General features: G+C 35.5%; 1 protein-coding gene across 2 annotated transcripts in view; it reads right to left on the reverse strand.

Moving 5' to 3' along the window:
• The window catches only part of baiap2l1a (BAR/IMD domain containing adaptor protein 2 like 1a), a 34,110-nt gene that overhangs the window by 9,446 nt on the left and 2,632 nt on the right, over positions 1 to 22,032 (reverse strand). For both annotated transcript variants that reach the window (XM_077550868.1, XM_077550866.1), the window contains 6 exons: positions 19,927 to 20,002; positions 19,445 to 19,531; positions 7,750 to 7,811; positions 5,549 to 5,620; positions 4,504 to 4,638; positions 9 to 161 (listed from right to left, as the gene is read on the reverse strand). In XM_077550868.1, coding sequence (XP_077406994.1) covers positions 9 to 161; positions 4,504 to 4,638; positions 5,549 to 5,620; positions 7,750 to 7,811; positions 19,445 to 19,531; positions 19,927 to 20,002 — 585 coding nt within the window. The remainder of the gene's footprint in view (positions 1 to 8; positions 162 to 4,503; positions 4,639 to 5,548; positions 5,621 to 7,749; positions 7,812 to 19,444; positions 19,532 to 19,926; positions 20,003 to 22,032) is intronic.

Genomic DNA, 22,032 nt, shown 5'->3' on the forward strand with positions numbered 1-22,032 from the left:
TGACTTACTTTATCATGGAAGTTGCCAATGTGATAAGAGAACATGCAGTGCTTGTCGGCCAGGAAACAGAAGCGGCGTTTTTCTTCCAGCAGAGCCTCTCTGCAGCCGTCGGCGATGAACTTTTGCATGTCCATCTGGCGCGACGAGATGGTCTCTACGTACTGCAGGCGCAAAAAAATTACAAGGTCAGAAAAGACGGGAGATTGATAACACGATTAAAAATCTGTTTTAAATTTGTCACTATGCCTTAAAAATAAAGGTACAATGGTACCGCCACATATACAAAATGAAAATGCTAAATGCTAATGCTAATAAAAAATTTAAAAACTAAGTATTGGTTCAAAGAAAATCAATTTTTGATTCAAATAAATATATTGGACATCAAGGGGAAACAAAAAATGCTTAACTCATTCACTCCCAGCCATTTTCACTGAAGCAACCCCCTTCGCTCCTGGCTGTTTTACTGGATTTTGACTGATTGAAGGCCCACAGAATATTGTGTTCTATTGCTATAAAAACATGGAACCTACCAAAAGAAAGATTAGAGTCTCTTTTTTCATAATGAAAAAAGTATTTGTTTCCAATTTGCAGCAATTAGCATTAGAATATAGCCTAAGTTTCATCATTATTCACAAACTGTTTAAAAAGAGCTTTTTGCAACATGGCCCTGATTGATCTTTTATACTCCGCTGCCACCCACTGGCCTTTTTTTCTTTCTTTTTTTTTTAAAGAACTAACATTGCTTTAAACGACTTCTTCAGGTCAGAGGCGGCATCAAAGCCTTTTGTATGCTCTAGCATAAAAAAAACAAAAACGCTTTCGGGGCCATGGCACTCTAACTCTTTGACTGCCAGACGTTTTCAGAAACGGGTTGTCCCCAGTGCCAGCCAATTTAAGCATTTTGACTGACCTTTCAAGGTCCACAGAAAATGTTGTGTTTGGACTATGGAAACACACATACGACCAAATGAAAGATTGGACTCTCATCTTTCATCAGAAAAAAAAGTTTGTTTCTACCTTATTCCGTTCTTCAGTAATCAACAATAGAAAATGGTTAGTTTCACCTCTGTTTTGAAACAAACGTCTTTCAACATCTTTGGCACTCCTCCATAGGATTTTACTAAACATTATTTAACGTTTTTGGCAGTCAAAGAGTTAAAATAGAACGTTTTTATACGTTTTGGGGAGCAAATTAGTTAAAAACTAAAATTGCTATTAGAGTCGATGCAAATTAAACTTGATAGTAAAACAGTCGCATGCAGCCAGTGATTTATTTGAGTTCCACTAGAGGGAGCCCACGTATTACAATGACAATTGTGTGACTTTTTGAATTTATAGATTAATAAGTTCATTTATGTACACTCTATTTGATTATGTTCTTCTTGTTTGAAAACACGTCACATAAGAATGTGGTGTTTTAGGGGCCTGGAACAGATTAAAGCTATTTAAATTCATGTTCATAAATTCTCATGAGTTGGTATAGCATTGCTTTGTCCTGACCACAAATTAGTGAATTTTTTAGTGACTAGTGGAGGATACGCACAAATAGTTATTATAACTAAGTACGAGCAGTACGATAATGACAACAGCCCGCCCTCCAAAGGGATTGCATAACAGCAATCTGATTGGACGCTTCATGAGCTACAGTCTTTCAGGAATGCTGTGACGTCATTGCTTTTTGGGCTACAAGCTCTTACCTTTGGGACAAAAAGCCCTTCAATACTTCAGAACTTAGTATGTCTGAAGAAAACCAATAGCTAACTATTGAGGGAGACAAATATTTTATTCTCCTGAGTTCGAGTGCATTAACAAATGGCAAGATGGCGTTGACGTTTATTTAAAAAAAAATTGTGCTTGGGTCTCAGCATTCACGCAATAAAAGGTGCATATAGTACAGATTGACACACCCTTGCCTTGCATGGGGAAATGACTGTGGCCACACCTTAGCTTAGTTTTACATATGAAGGCATTAACTCATTCACTGCCATAAATTCATTAAAAAAAAATATTATTAAAAATTAGGGGCGACAGGTGATTAACATTTTTAATTGTAATTAATCGCTTCACTAGTTAACTCACGATTAATCACAAATTTTTATATCTGTTCTAAATGTACAATAAAAAAAAATCTAGGTTTTCATACTCTTGTTAACAAAAGTGGAAGAAAAAAAAACGAACAGAAATAGTTTAAATGATTTTTTGGCGTTTATAGCCATCAATGGCAGTGAATGAATAAAAAAAGAAGAAGAAAGATAACATTGTAAAAAATTTGGGGCGGCAGGCAATTAAAACTTGTAATCATAATAAATCGCATGACTTCACTAGTTAACTCACAATTAATCACACATTTTATATCTGTTCTTAATGTACAATAAAAATGTTATAGGTTTTCATACTCTTGTTAACAAAAGTAGAAAAAAAGGTTAAACTAACAGAAATATTTTCAAATGAATTTTTGACGTGTATAGCCGTCAATGGCAGTGAATGTTGGAACTTCAAAGTCGAAAGGCACCTCAGCCCCACGGAGAGATTTAGAATGACCCTGCTGGTTAAGGTGTACAGATGGCCAACCATTTCTGAAATAAGGCATATAAAAAAACGCACTCCATGTCTTTTTATTCTTCCCCTGCTCCTTTACTCATATGTCCTCCCCAGGCTGTCATGGCAACAATAAAAAACAGCCTCTTCCTCCTTTCTCAGTTCTCTTATCTGTGTCTCTATGATAGCCAGTCAGATGCTGAATCAGTGCTCTTCACTTCCCATTTTCAACAAATTTTCAATCCCGCAGACTTGGCGCGAGCAAGCAATCACGTTTCTGTGCGCCCTTAGGCTGCATGATGATTAGAAAGCTGGGCCTCACCTCACGCTTGGTAAAAAAATGAGGAATCCACTTGAGGGAAGGGAGGCTCACAGTTTCAGTGGAGAGCCATGCTCAAGGTGTCAAGCGCCACACACATAACGTGCATTAGAATTGTGTTCATTCCAGATATCACGACCCAAAAAAAGTTACAAACAACAAAAGTTGTACTTTTCTCGCCACATTGATTTGCATATCACCCGCAGCTAGCTTTGTCTGCACAACAGGACTGTTGACAACTTGTCACCCGGCAACAGACATCAATTCTATCACTGTCTGCAAATAAACACACCTCAAACAATATGACTCAGACTCATTAACTCCAAACCTATAAAGCTATAGCACGAATGTAATCAAACTAGACCCTTATGTTCCTTCCCTGGCAAAAAGTTGTTGTATTTACTCTATGTTCATAAGATTATTATCATCAGGCAAGTGAAAAAGACAAGTGTCATTAGCAGGCATTTCTAGACGAGCTAGATTCCAGAAAGGGAGCTCTGAGTTTGCATATTAGTTTGAAATATGCCTTTTGTAACACTACTTTGAACTTTTATGACACACCTTGAACAGTATATGCCTGACCTGTAAGAAGTAGTAGTAGTAAAAGTGATAAGTGTTGGATGTTATATTTGTATATGTCATGTTTATGCTAAAGTAAAAGCTGTTTCATGGTTATAAATAAACACAATAGCAAATTGTCTGACTAATATATTCCGACTTTTGTTTTACTATAATGATACTGAACACAATCCTAATTTTCCTATTAAGTGTTAGCATTAAGCTAGCAAACTTATGTACAACTAATGAACACAATAGCGATGCTAATTTTCCTATTACGTATTAGCATTAAGCTAGCAAACACTTGATTATAATGATGATGAACACAATAGCGATGCTAAGCTTTGTATTAAATATTAGCATTAAGCTAAAAAAAGTAGTATTTATTTAATGAACACAATAGTGATGCTAATTTTCCTATTAAGTATTAGCATTACGCTAGCAAACTTATGTTTAACTAATAAACACAATAGAGACGCAAATTTTCCTATTAAGTGTTAGCATTAAGCTAGCAAACACTTTTGATTATAATGATGATGAACACAATAGGGATGCTAAGCTTTGTATTAAATATTAGCATTAAGCTAAAAAAGTAGTATTTATTTAATGAACACAATAGTGATGCTAATTTTCCTATTAAGTGTTAGCTTTAAGCTAGCAAACTTATATTTGACTATAATGATAATGGCAGAAATGCTGTTTTAAAAGTAGTTTCAATGTTTATGACAAATATAACAGTTGGAGTTAGCTTTTCAATGCATGTTCAGACTAAAAACTAAAACTGCAAAAACTTTTACTGTAGGAAATAATAAACCCATGTGGAAACTACAGAAAGTAACACAGAAGTGAAAATGTTACTGAGTGTCGCAACAAGACATGCCCAACAAAAAATGTCACATGAAGCAAAAAAATTCATCTCATTTCATTTCCCGCGGAATGAAATACAATTCAATGAATGTCCTTATGCATGTGAATAGCATGCGATTGGCGTCACCAACGGATATACAAGCAACAAGAAAAAGACTTTGAGGTTGACTTTGAATGCAACCTCTTGAAACATAAGAAGCTTTCTTGGGTTTCAATCTCACCTCGTTCTCCTTGCTCTCGTACTTGGTCACGTTCTTGCCCTGACTCTTCCTCCTCAGCTTCTTCAAGTCAGTCTGTGAGCGGTCCAGGCAGTCCTGCTTCGACTTGTGTTCTGTCTGGTAGCGCTTGAATGTAGCCTAAATAAGGGGATTAACTTTATAGGTTACTACGAAAGATGATTGATTTTTAACTCATTCACTGCCATTGACGGCTATAGACGTCAAAAATTCATTTGAATTATTTCTATTAGTTTAACATTTTTAACACTTTTATTAAGAGTATGAAATCCTAGAAAAAAATATTGTTCATTTAGAACAGATATAAAATTTGTGATTAATCCCGAGTTAACTATTTAAGTCATGTGATTAATTACAATTAAAAATTGTAATCGCCTGACGCAATTTAAAAGAAGAGAAAAGATGACTAAAAATTAGGGCCGTCAGGGGATTACATTTTTTAATCGTAATTAACCGCATGACTTCACTAGTTAACTTACGATTAATCACAAATTTTATATCTGTTTTAAATGTACAATAAAAAAATTATAGGTTTTGATTAAAACATTTAATCGCCTGACGCCCCTAATTTTTAATAATCTTTTCTTTTACTTTAAAAAAAAAAAAAAAAGTTTTAAAAACCAAAAATTTAAATCAAATTTTTTTTTTTAAACAGAAAAAAAAAGAAAAGATTATTTAAAATTAGGGGCGTCAGGCGATTAATTTTTTCCCTAATTTATTGCATGGCTTCACAAATTAACTCGGGATTAATCACACATTTTATATCTGTTCTAAATGTAGAATAATTTTTTTCTATGTTTTCATGCCCTTAGTTTAACATTTTAAAGTTGGAAAAAATGTTAAACTAACAGAAATAGATCAAATTAATTTTTGACATCTATAACCGTCAATGGCAGTGAATGAGTTAAATATAACCCAACAAAACATTAAAGAATATACTCAAAAACACTACTTTGTAACTGTAACGTACCTAAATACTTAAGTGTAATTTAGCTCTGAATAAAACAAAAATACATATGGAGCCACTTACATTCATATACTTCACATCCATTTCTGTCTTCTTTTCCAGCTCAATAAGAACTTCTCGGTGGAATCTCTTAAACTGCAATCATAGCGACCCAAAAAAAACAAAAGCCATTATTGCAGCTCATTCTCTCACTCGTTCCAAGAAACACAATGCAAGCAATCTCGCTCACGTGGCAATATTATGATAAGATAATAATGGACTTTAAAGAGCTTCCTGGTTAAAGATTTCCTACTGTTCTTCTTTTGTAGACTCATTACTATCGCCGCGGGGTAGTCATGACAAAAGAGAAAAACATGTTCAGCTGTGGCATTTTAAGACGTTATGTTTTAGTTTGTCAGACACACTTTGACACGTGTTTTTGTCACAGTAGCAAGTTTTGCTAGTTTTTCAGGCTGAAGCAAAATTGGAAGGATCACAGAGCTTTTCTACCCTGGGCAAATGTTCTACCATTGTTTGCGACTTAAATCACACAAAGGTGAGCGAGACACAACCTTTTTAATATTAATACAGTTTTGAGAGGCTGCTGCTTCTTTTCTTTGAGTCAAGAAAACAACCTAAAATGGTGTAAAAATCTGCCAATCTTTTATTTTTCGAATTCACTGTTTTCATTCCTTCTTATAAAAGGCGTGATTATTCAAACTTTCATCACTTTTTAGCCAGTGTGTGTCAAAGGAAAGCTAAACCATCCTCTTACGTTCCTTTCTTAGCAACAATGTTCAATTTGAACGGTGTAAATCGGAAGTAGTATCTGGGAGTTGTTACACGGCAAAAAAGTGAGGAGAATAAAAATCACAATTCACACAATTAAATGAATAAATATTTTGGGGGCAATAGTGGAAAAAATAAGGCAAGCAAAACAAGTTAAATGACAGCTGTTTAAGAGAAAAATCTTCATTCGGGTCAATATGACCCGCTGTATCTTTATCTCATTCACTGCCATTGACGGCTGTAGACGTCAAAAATTCATTTGAACTATTTCTATTAGTTTAACTTTTTTTTATGAAAACCTAGAAAAAGAATTATTGTACATTTATAACAGATATAACATTTGTGATTCATGCGATTAATTACGATTACAAATTTGAATCGTCTGATGCCCTCAGGCGATTAAATTTTTTAATTGTAATTAATCACATGACTTCACTAGTTGACTAACGATTAATCATACATTATATATCTGTTCTTAATGTACAATAAACATTTTTTCTAGGTTTCCATACTGGTTAACAAAAGTGGGGGGAAAATTTACTAATAGAAATAGTTAAAATTATTTTTTGACGTCTATAGCAGTCAATGGCAGTTAATGAGTTAATTGTAAAATTATTTAAAATTTAATTAAACTTAAAACGAATAAGAATATATATTTTTTTTAATGGGTCAATTTAAGCCCACATAAGAACAGCCTTATTTGTAGTTTACTGACTTCCAACAATACAATTTAACTGTTATAAGAATAGCCACAGTATTGTGCCCGCTATGAGTGTGCCTATGACTGCATGACAAATGATTGACACGTCATCTGTCACGCCTTCTGTCTCTGATTGTTTTTTTGTCCTCAGGAGTGGTAGCTTCGAATTAGAGGCACAAGATGGGGCAAGAGAGGGCCGAGGTTTTTCTTTTGTTTCTTTTACAGATCATTGTAATCATCTGAGAGCGTTAACAAATATGAAAAATAGTTTTAGTTTTTTGTTACGGTTCTCATATGTTGTCCAGGGTATATGACTTCATTCACTGCCATTGACGGTTATAGACGTCAAAAATTCAATTGAGCTATTTCTATTAGTTTGACATTTTTTCACACTTTTGTTAACAGGAGTATCAAAACCCAGAATTTTTTAATTGTACATTTAGAGCAGATATAAAATTTGTGATTAATCGTGAGTTAACGAGTGAAGTCATGCGATTAATTACGATTAAAAATGTAATAATGACGGACCTAATTTTTAGTAATCTTTTCTTTTCTCTTTTAAATCACATCAGGCGATTAAAAATTGTAACTAATTAATCGCATGACTTCAATAGTTAACTCATTATTAATCACAAATTTTATATCTGTTCTAAATGTACAATTTTTTTTTTCTAGGATGTCATACTCTTGTTAATAAAAGTGGGAAAAATGTTAAAACTAATTTTTGACATCTATAGCCGTCAATGGCAGTGAACGAGTTAAAGATACAAAATATCAGGCTGTTAGGGCTACTTACATTCTGCTCCAGCTCAAAATGGAGCTTTTTGTGGACATCTGCAATCTCCATCAGAACAAAACCTAGAGAGAAAAAAGCCCAGTCAATCATGCAGGTCCTTGAAAAGAGAACTTACTTATTATTGAGGCGTGCGTTCCAAATTCAATGATTTTGCAATGTTCTTATCGCGGTCGCATACGTTTACAACACCTCGCGTACGCAAACGGTGACTTATCTTCCTTTAGTATTTGAACAGCTGTCAATCTGTGTCAAAACAATCTGTGTGCATGGTTCTGGCACTGGGGTTTTGGGAGGGAGCAGATATGGAACGGTCTCCATTCACAGCCACAGATAGAGCAGCATTCGGCATGAGACAATGGCAGTGGGTCAATACTGTGAATGGCGGGGGACAATTGTAAATAAGCAGTCGTGTGCTCCCGCCATCACAATGGGGTGAAATCTAGACTCCAGGTTTACTATAGGACGGTGATCGAGTGTAAACCTTTGCATGGTTTCCAGTAGGGATGGGCGAGTACCGATACCAGGCATCGGTATCGGTCCTCGCGACGGATATCAAGATGATGATGGTATCTCCTTATGAGGTAACACTTTCATTACTTCCGGCAGCGCCATTTTGGTGTGCGTTACTGAAAATAAGTAAGTACTCTTGTTGTGAGTAATATAACCAATATCTGTGGTTCAATGTGTGTTATATATGTTTGCAGCTCACGTAACTTCACAGTATCTAATTGCCTCGTTTACGTTTGCCGTGCGCTTAATTGCCTCGTTAACGTCTTCAAGCTGTGGTGCTAAAAATAGAACGGTGCCGTTTACGGCCCTCAGGCGCTATCTATAGCTCGTATACATACTAGATTATATTTGTAATGAACGGAGAACGTGAAACAGGAAATGGAAATACAGAGCAGCCTTCCAAATTAAAAGCATGATTTCAAAACAAGAAATGATGAACTCATTTGCCCCCCCCAAAAAAAAACGTATAAATACGTTCTATTTTAAATGTTTTAAGTCTCCCAAAGACGTATTTGTACGTTTGTTTTTTTCTGTTAGAGCATACAGAAGGCTTTGATGCAGCCTTGAAGCAATGGTACTTCTTACAAAAACGGCCAGCAGGTGGCAGCAGAGTATAGGAGATCAACCAGGGCCATGTTGAAAAAAGCTCATTTACCCACAGTTTTAAACACATTTGTGAATAATGATGAAACTTAGCTATATTCTAATGGTAATTGCTGCAAAACGGAAACAGATAAAAAATATACTTTTTTTCTAATCTTTCTTTTGGTAGGTTCCATGTTTTTTTAGCAATAGAACACAAATATTCTGTGAGCCTAGCAAAATCAGCCAAAATCCAGTAAAACAGCCGGGAGTGAAGGGGATTGTTTTAGTGAAAATGGCTGGGAGTGAATGAGTTAAACGTCACACACTAAACAGCTTGAGGAATTCTTAACATGGTAGATATTACTAAATTATTTGAAGCCCTATTTTATTGTATTGCATTCTTTGCACTTCAGTGTATTCCTTAAAAAGAAGTTGTACAACCACATATTTTGATTGGGACTTTTTTTTCTGGCCGCTGGATTATTATTATAACTTATTTATTTTATTTTTTAAATTCATTTTATTGTGTGCTCTATGCAAAATGACTTTTATGAGCAAATAAAAATATATAATTGCCATTAATTTTACTCAATTTTAAGGAAATCTGCTATAGTTGGGATATATGTCTCTTCTTTTTTTTTTTATGTATCATAATATAAGTGCTAATGTTATTGGCACTTGGTATCTGTATCAGTGAGTACTGAAAAGTGGAGTATCGGTCTCAAAAAAAGTGGTATCGAACATCCCTAGTTTCCAGGTTTGTGGACATGTGAAATTCGCCACTCCGGTGTCAAAGAAGTCTATCCACAAACAATAACATGACCAGGATGACCCACCATAACTTTTTACTGCCCTCCCCTACTTCTCAAATTGATTCTGGAAAACACACAACAACATGAAGTCGAGGAAAAGTGAGAAAATCCTGACTAGATGTTTCCAAGAAGTCAGTACAAAAAAGCGAAACTATTTCTAAAAATAAGCATGTTCATGTCAACACACCACCTAAACACGCTTACATTCACGCACATTTGACCTGCAGCCCCCCACTCTGCGCAAACAAACACGCCATCGCTACACTTCTGCCATCCAAAAGGCAGCGAACGTCCAGCTACAACAATATTGCCCTCTGAAGGTCACCAGAAAGTACCGGTAAATGCTGCCTTTGTGCTTCCCGCTGGGGAGGGGCGGCGGCGCTCAGGGGTACGACTGTTTGTACAGACTGCTGCGGCACGGGTCGAGATGGTGGCGGCCCGTGTGCACCTGCGGGCTTTAATAAGGTGTGAAGACCTGCTGGGGGAGGTGGGGGGACGTGACAGCAAGATATTACTTCATTGTGCTCTCTTTGGAACATACTGTACCAACATGTCACTTAAGTAGTACTAGTGTACTGTGCAGTTTTTGCCTTGCATGTCACATGATATTTTTGTAGTATAAAATAGGGGTGTCAGACAATTAATTTTTTTACATCATAATTAACTCATTCACTGCCATTGACGGCTATAGACGTCAAAAATTCATTTGAACTATTTCCATTGGTTTAACATTTTTTTCCCACTTTTGTTAAAAAGGGCATGAAAACCTAGAAAAAAAATTATTGTATATTTAGAACAGATATAAAATGTGCAATTAATCCCGAGTTAACTAGTGAAGTCATACAATAAATTAGGAAAAAATGTAATCGCCTGACGCCCCTAATTTTAATTAATCTTTTCTCTTTTTTTGTTAGAAAAAAGAAGTAATTTTATTTAAATTTTTTGTTTTTAATCATCTTTTCTTTTTTTAAAAAGAAAAGATTATTAAAAATTAGGGGCGTCAGGCGAGTAATTGTTTTAATCAATTAATCGCACGACTTCACTAGTTACAATTAATCACAAATTTTATATCTGTTCTAAATGTACAATAAAAAAATTCTAGGTTTTCATTCTTCTGTTAGCAAAAATGGGGAAAAAAATTTAAACGAATAGAAATAGTTCAAATTAATTTTTGACCTCTATAGCCATGGCAGTGAATGAGTTAATCGCATGACTTCAATAGTTAACTCACGATTAATCACAAATTTTATATATAAATGTACAACAAAATATATTTTTCTAAGTTTTATATTTTTGTTAACGTACAAGTGCAAAAAAATCCATTAAACTAATAGAAATATGGCTGCATCTTTTAGTCATTGGTACAGTAATTTCATAATAATTCATAAAATTGTTAAAATTAAAAAGATGTACTCTAAAGTTAAAAACTAGTGTGATGTCATTTTACTGCCACTAGATGGCATAATTGCATATGTAAGACATTGGTGACAGCTCAGTGCATTTTTCTTTTCATATTAAGAGCTATCTAATCTTGGAAACTTGACCCCAGTCTCCACCAATATACGCATTGTTATTATATTTATCTCTGCTAAACTTTGACATGGACGTGTCAGTTGCGTTGCAACTGGAATTACCTCAGTCATTAATCGCGCTATTAAAAAAATTGTGCCGTTAAAGGAATTTTTAATTAACTCAACTTTAACGCACTCATTTTGACAGCCCTAGTATGAAATATTTAGGACACAAACTCATGCATTGTATCCCCGATTAAGATACCTGCAAGAAAGGAAGTTGCAGAAAATACTCATTAGCCAAAAAGTGGAAGATCTCATAAAATATAATGACATCCAATACAAGACCTGCATCAAAAAATTTCCCTCGCGTAGCATGATTTACTATTTCAGCTTCAGTTCACCTTGGTGAAGAACTGCAATACATCAATACAATATAGTGCATGTACGGAGCAGTACGTCTAGTATTATGGACAACTTATTTGGCAAAAAATTAAGACCCATTTAGCAAAATCTGTATACAAAACATTTTGGGGAATTCGCTGTACAAAACAGTTATTTTAAAAACATCAGCCAGTTTTTGCAAAGAAAAGACAAAAGAAATACAACAACTTAAATGCAGATTTCAGGAAAGTAAAAAAAAAAACATGAGGTGCAAATATTGAACATTTATGAAGTCTTGTGTAGTGGGAATTTTGACAAAACAGTTTCTATTTTTCTACATTAAGCCCATTTTATAGCAATAACTATTTTGCTATATTACACATAATTTGTAATCATTACATGGTCCGTTGGTCATTTCCTTGAGTTAAAGTTTGCACATCCCTGATTTAGCATAATGTAGCCTGTAATATTAAGTTTTGGTCATAGTAGTAATGAATCGCTGACAAAAATGTCAATCACAACTGGAGCTAATTAATCAATTAATTGACAAGTAATCAATTAGCAAATTAATCAGCAACTATTTTAATAATCAAGTAATTGTTTGGAACCATTTTTTTTAATTTTCCAAATCCTCTGATTTCAGCATATAAACAGTGATTGTTTACCCATTTCTGCAGTCCTTCATGAAAAAAGATTATCTTCTGTGTTTAATCAAAATAAGACATTTGCGAACATCTGTTTTTACTTTGGAAAACAATGACCAAACCGATAACACAGCACAACATCACCCCCACCCCTTTTTTTTTTTAAAATCACAAAGTACAAAATAAACAACAATCACTGGTTGATAAACAGTAATCAGGGTAAAATATGCTTTTGTCATACACTTTAATGCAAAATTTTAATAAATCTGATTAGTCGGCTAATCAATTGAATAATCGATTCTAAAAATATATTCGATAGTGACAGCACTAATCCCAACTGGAATTGGGTACCTAATGAAGCGGCTTGGCGATTAGAACTGTACCGTACAATCAAAACACTGCACATCGCAATTGAAGCTGAGCGTGCGCATCAATTAACAAATTGAGGTGAGTTGACATTAAAAAAAATAATTAAAAAAAACTGGTTCTACATATGTATCAAATGTCAGTCTAACAGGATTTTTAAATAGTTAAGGGAGGCGGAGGGAACAACACCTACAACATTCTTATCACATTATATCATTCTGAAAGTAGAAATGGCCTGTGACTAATAATTACCTATCCGGTGTCCAATAAGGTTTATTGTGCAATATGAGTCAATGTTAGTAGCTTTATTAGTTTATTTGACCCTTGACAGTCCTTCCTCTTTTTCGCCAAGTACACATATCATGTGTTCTCTCGACTAGCACTGAGCCTTCCAATGAGATGCATCACTGAGCTTGCCCACACAGGCTCCAATGTGACCACATCCTCTGTGCGTCATGCTCCAAAAGGTTTCGGCCATCATACATCGCCGGCCAGTCTTGCTTCAGACGCTCTATGTGTTGTAAGACTGATAAAAAAAAACGGTGAAATCCATATTGACTCAATGCACTGCGGGAGGGCTTCTGATCTGGTCTTTTTCTCATCTTTCTGTCAGTTATCACACAGTCAGTGCAAGACAGGAAGGCAAGCGCCCCGAGAAAAGTATGTTGGGTGTGTCAATGGCTATTCAGCTTATCACATAATTCTGGTTCGCTTAAGTGGAACCACATTCATTGCGGAGAACGTTTCAGATGTTAGGAAGCCATAAAAATGCATATTTTCGCAATTTGACAACATGCTATACTGGTTAACCTTTTGCACTTTTACCATATTGTAAACTGCCTTCAGTGTTTTGCGCCACGATATTTTGTTTTTTAAATAAATAATGTTTAATTCTCTTTTGTAAAATATGATGCTGCTCTGTATGTTACAAGTAGCAGTTGTTTGAAAGTTCTTAATTACAGCAACATCTATGCTAATGCGTTAGCTCGTCAATTGCATTTCGCTAGTGGACTTTGGTTAATATGCAGTTTGGGTGCACATTATAGTATTTAAATAAACATTTCATTAAATTGTAATTTGTACAATGTGATGTTGCGCCGTATGTCAAAAGTAGCAGTTTGAAAGTCTTTAATTACAGCGGCAGCAACACGCTAATTTCCGTTAGCTTGTCAATTGCATTTTGCTAGCAGACTTTAATATGTAGTTTGGTTGAACATTTTGGTGTTTAAACAACATTTACTTGTATTTTGTACAATGTGATGCTGCTCTGTATGTTACAAGTAGCAGTTGTTTGAAAGTTTGTAATTACAGCAACATTTACGCTAATTTCCGTTAGCTCGTCAATTCCTTTTCGCTAGCAGACTCTGGTTAATATGTAGTTTGGGTGAACATTTTGGTATTTAAACAACATTTAATTGTATTTTGTACAATGTGATGTTGGGTCGTACGGTAGAAGTAGCAGTTTGAAAGTCTTTAGTTACAGAGACAGCTACACGCTAATTTCCGTAAGCTTGTCAATTGCATTTTGCTAGCAAACTTTAATATGTAGTTTGGGTGAACATTTTGGTGTTTAAACAACATTTAATTGTATTTTGTACAATGTGATGCTGCTCTGTATGTTACAAGTAGCAGTTGTTTGAAAGTTTTTAATTACAGCAACATTTACGCTAATTTCCGTTAGCTCGTCAATTCCTTTTCGCTAGCAGACTCTTGTTAATATGTAGTTTTGGTGAACATTTTGGTATTTAAACAACATTTAATTGTATTTTGTACAATGTGATGTTGGGTCGTACGGTAGAAGTAGCAGTTTGAAAGTCTTTAGTTACAGCGACAGCTACACGCTAATTTCCGTAAGCTTGTCAATTGCATTTTGCTAGCAAACTTTAATATGTAGTTTGGGTGAACATTTTGGTGTTTAAACAACATTTAATTGTATTTTGTACAATGTGATGCTGCTCTGTATGTTACAAGTAGCAGTTGTTTGAAAGTTTTTAATTACAGCAACATTTACGCTAATTTCCGTTAGCTCGTCAATTCCTTTTCGCTAGCAGACTCTTGTTAATATGTAGTTTTGGTGAACATTTTGGTATTTAAACAACATTTAATTGTATTTTGTACAATGTGATGTTGGGTCGTACGGTAGAAGTAGCAGTTTGAAAGTCTTTAGTTACAGCGACAGCTACACGCTAATTTCCGTAAGCTTGTCAATTGCATTTTGCTAGCAAACTTTAATATGTAGTTTGGGTGAACATTTTGGTGTTTAAACAACATTTACTTGTATTTTGTACAATGTGATGCTGCTCTGTATGTTACAAGTAGCAGTTGTTTGAAAGTTTTTAATTACAGCAACATTTACGCTAATTTCCGTTAGCTCATCAATTCCTTTTCGCTAGCAGACTCTGGTTAATATGTAGTTTGGGTGAACATTTTGGTGTTTAAATAACATTCAATTGTATTTTGTACAATGTGATGTTGGGTAGCATGGTAGAAGTAGCAGTTTGAAAGTCTTTAGTTACAGCGACAGCTACACGCTAATTTCCGTTAGCTTGTCAATTGCATTTTGCGAGCAGACTTTAATATGTAGTTTGGTTGAACATTTTGGTGTTTAAATAACATTAAATTGTATTTTGTACAATGTGATGTTGTGTCGCATGGTAGAAGTAGCAGTTTGAAAGTTTTTAACTACAGCAACATTAACGCTAAATTCTGTTAGCTCGTCAATTGCATTTTGCTAGCAGACTTTAATATGTAGTTTGGGTGAACATTTTGGTGTTGAAATCTTCCATGTTTAATTCTATTTCATTTTCAGTGTCAGTTTTACAGTAAAGTTCAACTGGGAGTGACAAATTACTTACGCGTTATGTCTGATTTGGAGAACCATCCAGAAATACAAAAAGCTGAACTCATTTGATATTACAGGTATTATTAAAACTACTGCGGAACACATTCAAAAATGTGTTTTAATGTGATTAAATCTATTTCAATTTTGTGTGTGTTTTTTTTTAAACTAATCATGGACATATAATGGACAGTGGCTTAAATGCAGTTACTGTTGTATATACAACTGTTCATATTTGAAATTCCAATGAGTCTAACAGAGCATTCATCTTATTAAAAGGCACTGAAGGTGTACGTAAGGTTGTGTGGCCACTGAGTGTATTTTGACTTGCCAACTGTCCACTTTATTTACGCAGCCAAAAAGCAGGCCAACATCGAGTCCTATTGTCATTTGATACAATGCTCTAGCAAAATAAATAAATAAATAAAAGCTCTGGTGATTGCAAAAAGCAACAGACTTACACCGAACGGTATTTTTGAGTTGATTTAAGAACTAAGTATGTCGGAAAAAGCCATATTTTGTTTGAGTGCGAACTGAAAGGCAAACTGCTCATCATGCATCACACGCAAGCGCACGGCCAATAATGTGCACGAGCGTCTAGACGGTCAAACAAACTCACCAAATAGCTCCAAAATGTTTAAATCATCTCATTAAAGATCTCTGTGGGGAAAACTCTCACTGTGTCCCCTCTCCATTCTCAACCTTTCTTCTCCCCCGTTACAAATAGCTGCATCTGACATTACCATTCTTCTCATGCATGCCGACGGCGGATCTCCATATTTCAAAAAAGAACAGTGAAAGGCTGGAAGGGGTGTGGTTTGCACTATTCTCTTTCTCCGCTCACATTTTCGGTCCCTAAATACCTGAGATGCAAGGAAACTCCCTGCAGGCCACTCACGCCCTCTTGCAGGAAGCTTTTAATTGTTCCCCCACTAAAATTGGATTTGAAGCATACGGCGTTGATTGACGTTCACGGGCCACAACATTAGGCACACCTGAATGCTTGGATACAGGAATGTACCAAAAGATAAAGAAAGTACATCCATCCAACACGCCCTCCCTCGTCGTGAGTGTCACACCATTTTGGGAATTCTAACAAGATTGACACATAAAACTGAAGTAAAACCGGATTTTATGCCCCCACAAGAGGCTCATAACCCTTTGAGTGGTCTGATTGAATGGCAGTTTCAAGAGCAGTTTAAAAAAAAAAAAAGAAGATGGACAATCTCTTTCACATAAATCTTGCAGTGGGTGATTCATCCGTCCATCCATCCATTTTCTATAGTGCTTGTTGTCATTATGGTCGTGGGTGAGCTGTATCATATCCCAGCTGACCAGTTTATTAAATCGAAAACGTCCCCTAAATATTGGCAACAAAGCAGCCATGTACCTGAAGTACAAGCTAATCCGATATCTGTAATAAGTTCAGCTCAAATGGAACATTTCAATGGGGCCGCTGCCTAAAAAGATTGCGACAAAGCACTATTTTTTGTCTAAACGAAACTCCTCAACTCACTTGAACATTGGCAGTTTATTTGTTTATAGATATTTTATTTATTGTATTTATTATTATTTGATGTACTATTTTTTACTTTATCATATGCAGTTTATTTATTTGATGTATTATTGTATTTTATTTTTATTTGTTTTTAATATATATCTATACGCCACAAGCTGGTGGGAAATCAATATTTTTTTCAAAATCAAATTGTCTGGATAACACTCAACTCACATAACTTAGTTCCTTCATTCCAAGATTCCACAGGATCCGAATCTGATTTATTGGCCAAGTATGCAAAAAATACAAAATAAATTTGGTCTTCAGTCACAACTCGCCCGAAAACATGAAAAATAACAATGGGAAGCCTGGCGGTTCGCTAATTTGCGCTCCGAGTTTCATAGAAAAGGAAATACGATGGCAGCAAAACACTTTTTTTCCCTCTCAATGAAACTACTTAAGTCACATTAACATAATTTGTTCACAATAAGATGCCACAACATGGCGCCCAAGTAATAGTTGTATTGCTTTAGCACAAACACAGCAAATAGTGGCGTTTATTAGCAATACATGAAGGATGCATTCCAAAAAAAAAAAAACTTGATTAAGTGAATAATTGAATAATTCTTAAATGCTAAAAGTCTTCAATTAACCTTTTAAATCTAATATCGCAGACATGTGCGGTAGACATGCTAAAGCAAAAATCATAAATGATCAATTCCGCTCCACTTTGAGCCTTGTGGGAGTTCCACAAACACACAAACAGTTGGTGGGGTAAGGGAGGATCAGTGGTGAGAAGACATTCTTTTGTGCCGGTGTTTATTCAGCATGTTTGCTGTATGACGGCTGCAGCAGGCCGCGGGAAAATTCACACTCTCTCGTTAAATAGTCCCCGCAGCAGGGACTGAGTGCTCGACTGCTCGTGCATTTTTTTGCAGGGATATCACCGTGGGGAGCTCTTACGATTGAAGAACTCGCCCATCTTAAGTGTCATCATTTTTCCCTCACAGGACCAAAGGACAATATCCGTGATGCCTTGTTCGTATATCGTCGAGCCTTCTTTATTAAACACACCCACCAGCTGCAACTTTATGACCCCGAGCAAAGTCTAATGAGATCCGATACAAGCACTGCATGAAAAAAAATCGGACTTATTTTATTTTTATTTATTTATTTATTTTACAAAAAAAAAAAAAAAATACAAAATTACAAAATGGATTTCTCCCGAGTGGTTTATGGTACACTGCTACATTCTTCCCGCAAGACACACACCCCATTCCAGCTCTTCTTTTTTTAGATTCTGTCTGACATTTCACATTTTTGCAATAGCACAACTATATTTGAAAGGTGCGGACGTGAATAACAATGTAATTTTATTGTTCGCAACGGCCACAGCTCCATTTCCTCAGACGGAAACGAAATGACAACACATTCACTGGTTGTCCTAGTGTCTCCAATTAGAGCAGAGAGGCAATTTGATGGATCAGAACAAAATGTATTATGATCCCCTCGAAAATTAGAGCAGCTTTAGGATTCTCGCACTTGGACTGTAATTGAAAGCAAGTCCGATGAGGAATGAAACGCGGCCAAGCACAAATGTGAAGGCAGCAAAGCAATTTAAATAGAAGGAAGTTTGTGAGTCGGACACTTTCCCGTAGTCAGAATTCTTGTGAGGTCACAACGTGATGATTAAATAGTATTGTTCCATGAAATGTAAAAATAAACCTATTTCTGTCTTACTAAGATGATTTACGAGAAATAGCTAGATCGACCCAACTTAACTTTATTTATAGCACACTTTTGGTGGGGAAAAAAGTGCTGTACTTGAATAAAAATCAAACATTAAGCATTAGAAAACAACATCACTAATACTTCTACATTTAATTAAAATAATACACAGCTTTAATATAATGTAAAGAAAAACCTAGTCACTTTGACCTTATGACAATTATAACAATTTCAAGCTAAATGCTAATGTAACGTGTAGCTAAATGCTAACGTAAAAGTGAAACTAAATACTAATGTAAATGCTAACGTTTTCATTATGGTCTATAGTTTCATAGCAGAAATCAGCTAAGTTACTATTTAGTTATTTGTTCGCCTCGTTTTCGTTACCTAGAAAGCTCTGATTTCGATGACTCAATTAAATTTCAATTAAAGGGATACGTGACACATTGAGTCATTTCCAGCAGTAAAAAGTTCATGTTTGTCAAGATTTAATTTGATACCATGAAAAATGTATAACTTTAAAAAAAACACATTTTTCCACTTACTGTCGACTGAAGATGACATCACCTGTGCTGAGGAAATAGGTGACGACCAATCACGGCTCACCTGTTTTCTGGGTTTGGTCAGCAAACTGAGCCATGATTGGTCGATACCTATTTTCTCAGCAAAGATGATCTTCAGTCGACAAGAAATGGCAACATTAGTTTTTAAACTCAATAATTCTTCATGAAAAATAATAGTCATTTTTAATTCTAGACAAAATATTATCTTCTTACTTTTGAAAGGCTGTGCATCAGCCTTATTAAAATTAAACTTACCGAGTTCCCTGGACACTGGGGACGTGGTAGCGTTTTCTCCGATCTTTGTGATGGCATCAAAGTAGGTCGTTCCTGCGACGGTCATGCCTATATAAGAGGATCACAAACTAAATTGAAACATCTTGATAGTCTGTAAGCTTAGCAATAAGCATAACAATGCGCATGTCTGTTAAATGTGGTCAACAAAACAATAAGGCACCTGAAATACAAAACAATCAGGTACACACAAGACATGCATTTCACATAGAAAGTCTTAAACCAAGATTGAAACCAAGAACATCAAAACGGTGAAGCGGTAATCATGCTAACCATTTATAATAGTTGTCAACAAAACAATCAGGTACCCGATAGGATCACCTCAAAAGAAACCGTTACCTGTCTGAATGACTTGACTTCAAATGTTCATCAAAACAGAATAATTTGTTTTTGAGCATTTGGGGGTCATGTGAGCATAAGTAAAAGTAAATCCTGTGTGTTTTCACCTGTGACTGACTTCTCGTAGCTCTTCCCGAGGTTGACCAGGTTCCTCAGGCTGGGGTTGAACTGGTCCATCACATTCTGGGGAAATTTTTTGATAAGATTGTGGGCAATGTAACACATGCGCATAGTCCAACCATTCATCCATTTTCTACAGCCCTTGTCCTTGTTAGGGAGGCAGGTGAGCTGAAGCCTATTTCAGCTGACATTGCTTATTGTATATGCACCCAAAAAGTCAACAAAACTATCCTGTAATGGTAAACAATCAGGCACCTGCAATAAGGTAAACTCAAATAAAATCGTAAGCTTTCTTTTTTTAATTATTTTGACGTAAATGTTCAGAGGTGAACCCTATCACAGTTGACATAATTCAGTTATTTATTTATGATGCTGCTTATAGTAGTACACCCTTAAAGCCAACTAAACAATCAGGCACCTATTATAAGTCTGGCCGCTCAAAACTGTGTTTAACTTTATTTTGAATGACACAGACAAAAATGTTCAAAGCTAAAGCCTATCACAGTTGATATCATTCAGTTGTTTATTTGTGATGCTATTTATAGTAGTACACCCTTAAAGCCAACTAAACAATCAGGTACCTATTATAAAATCAGCAGCTCAAAGCTGTGTTGAACTTTATTTTGAATGACACTGACAAAAATGTGCAGAGCTGAAGCCTATCACAGTTGACATCATTCCGTTGTTGAGGAAACTTTTATATGAGCTGTTAAAGCCAACATAACAATCAGGTACCTGAACTGATTACGTTCATCTCAAATTAAACTGTTAACTTTCTTATGAATTATATTTGGACCCATCAGAGCTGACAATGTTCAGCTGTTTATGACACGGAGCACCCTAAAAGCCAACAACAATCAGGTACCTGTAGCATAAAACAATCAGGTACCTGCAAAAAGTTCCGGTAAAATAAAACTTTCTTTTGAACTAAATTACCAAAAATGTTTAGAACCAGAGTACACGTGCAGGTTGCTCTTTAAATGCAGCAGCAATAAAGCCTTCAATCTTTAACTTGACCTCTTGTGTGTATTCTTTACACTCCCTTCAAAGAACGAAGTCCCGCACAAAAGGCAAAAGTGGCGTCGACTTGCAGCGAGAACCCCTCATCCCCACCCCCCTCCCTATTGAAATGCCTGAGCAGTTCACCTCCCCGTCTTGTTCTCCTGGCACACCCCGGGAGAAACAATGAGGAGACAGGTATGACTTCACAATGAGAAATGTGCTGCTGAGTGGAGTTAAGAGAGCAAAAAAGGAAACGGGTTACTTGTTTTCTTTTCTGCCCCCCCCCCGCCACCCGTCTCCCTCCTCCTTCCACTGAAACCGTGGCATACACACCACACCGTTTATAATCATCCAAATTGTTATTTCAATGTCAAATTGTTTGTTTTCATTTATCAGGGAGGGTGTCAAGAAACATTACACTCGCTTCCAATCACAGCAGCAATTAGATTAGGCGTGTCGAAATGTAGGCCCGCGGGCCATTTTCAGTCCAAGTCTGTATTTGTTTTTAAGTACCGATACCAACTCTTGATCTGATACCTCGGCAATGCATTACAAAGAAAAAATGAGCGCATCCAAATTGTCTTAATTAGCTTCTTCCTTTTTTTTTTAAATGAAGGTATTGTTCAAATAAAGTAAAAATAAAGTACGTATAAATAAATTAATAAAAGTACTTTTTTTTTTATCTATCGTAATTTGCCACAATTTTGAGTACAAATTTCATTTAACACGACAAAAAAAATGTAAACAAAGACCTTTCTGACACATATGATGGTTCGCCGTTGTGTCAAACTGCCATAGTATAGCGCCAACTACTGCCGAGGAGGACTTCCTGTATGTCAGTTTTGTTTTTGTTTTGTTTTTGTATTAAGAGTCCATGGCTGATACCCAATACTTTACAGTAAGGCCGATATCAGCCCAATACCAATACCTGGTATCGGTACATTCCAATTCTATATGTAAAAAAAAAAAAAAAAGTGTATATATATATATATATATATATATATATATATATATATATATATATAATTTATTTTTATTTTTATTGGAAAATCTATTTTGATTGAAAAGATCTGAGGGCATTAAATCGAACC

The sequence above is a fragment of the Vanacampus margaritifer genome, chromosome 18, assembly GCF_051991255.1.
Source record: "Vanacampus margaritifer isolate UIUO_Vmar chromosome 18, RoL_Vmar_1.0, whole genome shotgun sequence".
In the NCBI taxonomy this organism is placed as follows: Eukaryota; Metazoa; Chordata; class Actinopteri; order Syngnathiformes; family Syngnathidae; genus Vanacampus; species Vanacampus margaritifer.